Raw genomic sequence first — 2899 nt, forward strand, 5'->3', positions numbered from 1 at the left:
TAGGACTTCCAGTGGTGAGAGTGGGCATACTTACCTTGTTCTTAATCTTTGAAGAAAAGTTTCAGTCTTTCACAATTTGTGTGATGCTAGCTGTACTTTCATATGTGTGTTTTTTATATATGACATGCATTGTGTAGAGGTAGTTTTGTTCTATTGCTAGTCTGTTGATTGTTTTATAATTAAAGTATTGAATTTGGTCAGATATATTTTCTGTATCAATTGAAATAATTGTGAGATTTTTCTCCCTTCATTCTGTTCACGTGGTATATTACATTAGTTGATTTTCATGTATTGAATTCTCCTTTTGTTTGACATTCTCCATTTATATGACATTCTTGAAATGACAAAATTACAGAGATGGAAAACGAAATAGAGTTTTCCAAGGACTAGGAATGTTTGCGGGGTGCCAGTGAGGAGGTGACAGGTATAATTATAAAGGAATAGCATGAGGAAGATGTGGTGGTAGAGTAGTTCTCTATATCGATGGAGGTGATGGTTCCATAGGTATACTCATGTGAACAAATTACATAGAATTATATACACATTGTTGTACCAATGTCAATTTCCTAATTTTGATATTGTACTATAGCTATGTAAAATATGATCATAGGGGGAAAATGGATGAAGGATACACTGGATCTCTGCATTGTCTTTGCAAATTTCTGTGAATCTATAATTATTTCCAAATAACAAGTGAGAAAAAAAAACTTTGTTCAAATATTATCTTTCTTAGGTGGTCTTAATTTATTGCATATATGCTGACGAGGGTCTTCAAGTCAACAGTGCTTCCGAAGGCTCTGCATTTTTAACTGATCTCAGCCTATTTATATTTATAGTAAAATAGAAAACTCTTATGTAGCACACAACATGCTCTAACGGCTTTATATATATGGGCTTATTAATCCTCTCCAAGCCCAGTGTGATAAGTACTATTGTCATCTCCATTTTATAAATGGGACTCTGAAGCACAGCATGGTGATTTGGCTAGAAAGTGCCAGAGTCAGAGAATGGGGCCAAGCAAACTGCAATCACAGTCCATGCGTATCTTAAAAATCCAGGTAATGTAAAGAAAATAAAAGGAAGTGTGTTCCTTCAAGAATAAAAACGAAAGTACAAGGGGTTTTATCTGGGTTTTTCTTTTGGCTGTTCTTCATCTAACAAATAAAAACTGCTTTTACGTTTACAGTAAGAACGCTGATGATCATCAGGTCGAAGACAGGCTGAAGGAATTGAGATGTCACTTTACCTGGGGGCTGCTAATTGAAGACGGTGCAATGACTGATTTAGAAAACAGGGTCTTGGAAGAGATTGAGTTCCTAGACACCAAGTACAATGTGGGAATACACAACATGCTGGCCTATGTGAAGCACCTGAAAGGCCAGAATGAGAAAGCCTTGGAGAGCTTGAAAGAAGCCGAAGACTTAATCCAGCGAGATCATGCCAACCAATCGGACATGAGAAGTCTGGTGACCTGGGGCAACTATGCCTGGGTGTGCTACCACCTGGGAAGACTGGCAGGAGCCCAGACTTACCTGGATAAGGTGGAGAGCACTTGCGAGAGGTTGGCAAGTCCCTTCCGCTATAGAATGGAGTGTCCTGAGATGGACTGTGAGGAAGGATGGGCCTTGCTGAAGTGTGGAGGACAGAATTATGAACGGGCCAAGGCCTGCTTTGAAAAAGCTCTGGAAGCAGACCCTGAAAACGCTGAATTCAGCACCGGGTATGCAATTGCCACCTATCGCCTGGATGGCTTTAATGCAGCAATAAAAGGCACGGAGGAGTTTTCTTTGCACCCCCTAAGGCAGGCGATCAGGCTAAGTCCAGAAGATGCATATATTAAGGTTCTCCTTGCACTGAAGCTTCAGGAAGTAGGACAAGAAGCTGAAGGAGAAAAGTACATTGAGGAAGCTCTGACCAAAAAGTCCTCACAGACTTATGTCTTTCGATATGCAGCCAAGTTTTACCGAAAAAAAGGCTCTCTGGATAAAGCTCTTCAGCTCTTAAAAACAGCCTTGCAGGCAACACCCGACTCCGTCTTCCTACATCACCAGATAGGGTGTTGCTACAGACAACAAATGATCGAAATAAAGTAAGCTACAAAGTTGCCACGTAGCAGAGAGGATGAAGAAAATGCAGACAGAATGATGAGATTAGCCATATTTCATTTTGAACTTGCTATACAGAAAAAGCCCACATTTACAATAGCGTATATGGATTTAGCCAACATGTATACAGAGCAAGGTGAACAGCAAAAGGTTGAGGACACGTACAGGAAAGCACTCACCCTGCATGATGGTAATAAGAGCCTATTGCAGGAGGTCCATTATCGTTACGGCTACTTTCTGCAATGTCACAAGCAATCTGACAATGAGGCAATTACCTACTATTTAAAAGCACTATACATAGAACCACAGTCAAATGCTAGACAAAAAATTCTCACTCATGGTCAGCACAGACTGCCCACGCGGAGGGACTTGTCCCACACTGTGAAAGCAACACTCACAACTACTGAATGCTCTTAAATGAGACATGCTTTCCTTGCAATGTCCTGTTCCATCTCTTATTCCTATCCCGATTTTACAGGTAGCTTAGACATATGAACCAACTAGCCCAGGATCACACATCACATAAACAGCAAAGCCCAGTCATGACCCCAGGCAGTCTACCACCAGGTGGCCACTGAGCAACACTATCTTTTGTGCACAAAGGCAAGTGAAAGGAGAATGTCTTAGTAGCTCTCGCTTTGTCCAAGATGGGAAGGAGGGAAGGAAAACTCAAGGGAAAATGTCCCCTTGAACCCATAGACAGAATAAGGATTGTTGTTCTGTTATGGAGCTTTACCATCTTGTACTCAGAGCACACAGCTCTAAAATAGGTGAGGTGGTGTACGTGTGTGAGG

General features: G+C 41.1%; 1 protein-coding gene across 1 annotated transcript; it reads left to right on the plus strand.

Moving 5' to 3' along the window:
* The first annotated feature begins 1259 nt into the window (after positions 1 to 1259).
* LOC134381742 (interferon-induced protein with tetratricopeptide repeats 1-like) lies at positions 1260 to 2522 on the plus strand. The gene is given in 1 exon segment (XM_063101585.1): positions 1260 to 2522. A coding segment is annotated over 1 exon segment (1248 nt). The 5' UTR covers positions 1260 to 1274.
* The last annotated feature ends 377 nt before the right edge of the window (positions 2523 to 2899 follow it).

The sequence above is a fragment of the Cynocephalus volans genome, chromosome 7 (assembly GCF_027409185.1).
Source record: "Cynocephalus volans isolate mCynVol1 chromosome 7, mCynVol1.pri, whole genome shotgun sequence".
Lineage (NCBI taxonomy): Eukaryota > Metazoa > Chordata > Mammalia > Dermoptera > Cynocephalidae > Cynocephalus > Cynocephalus volans.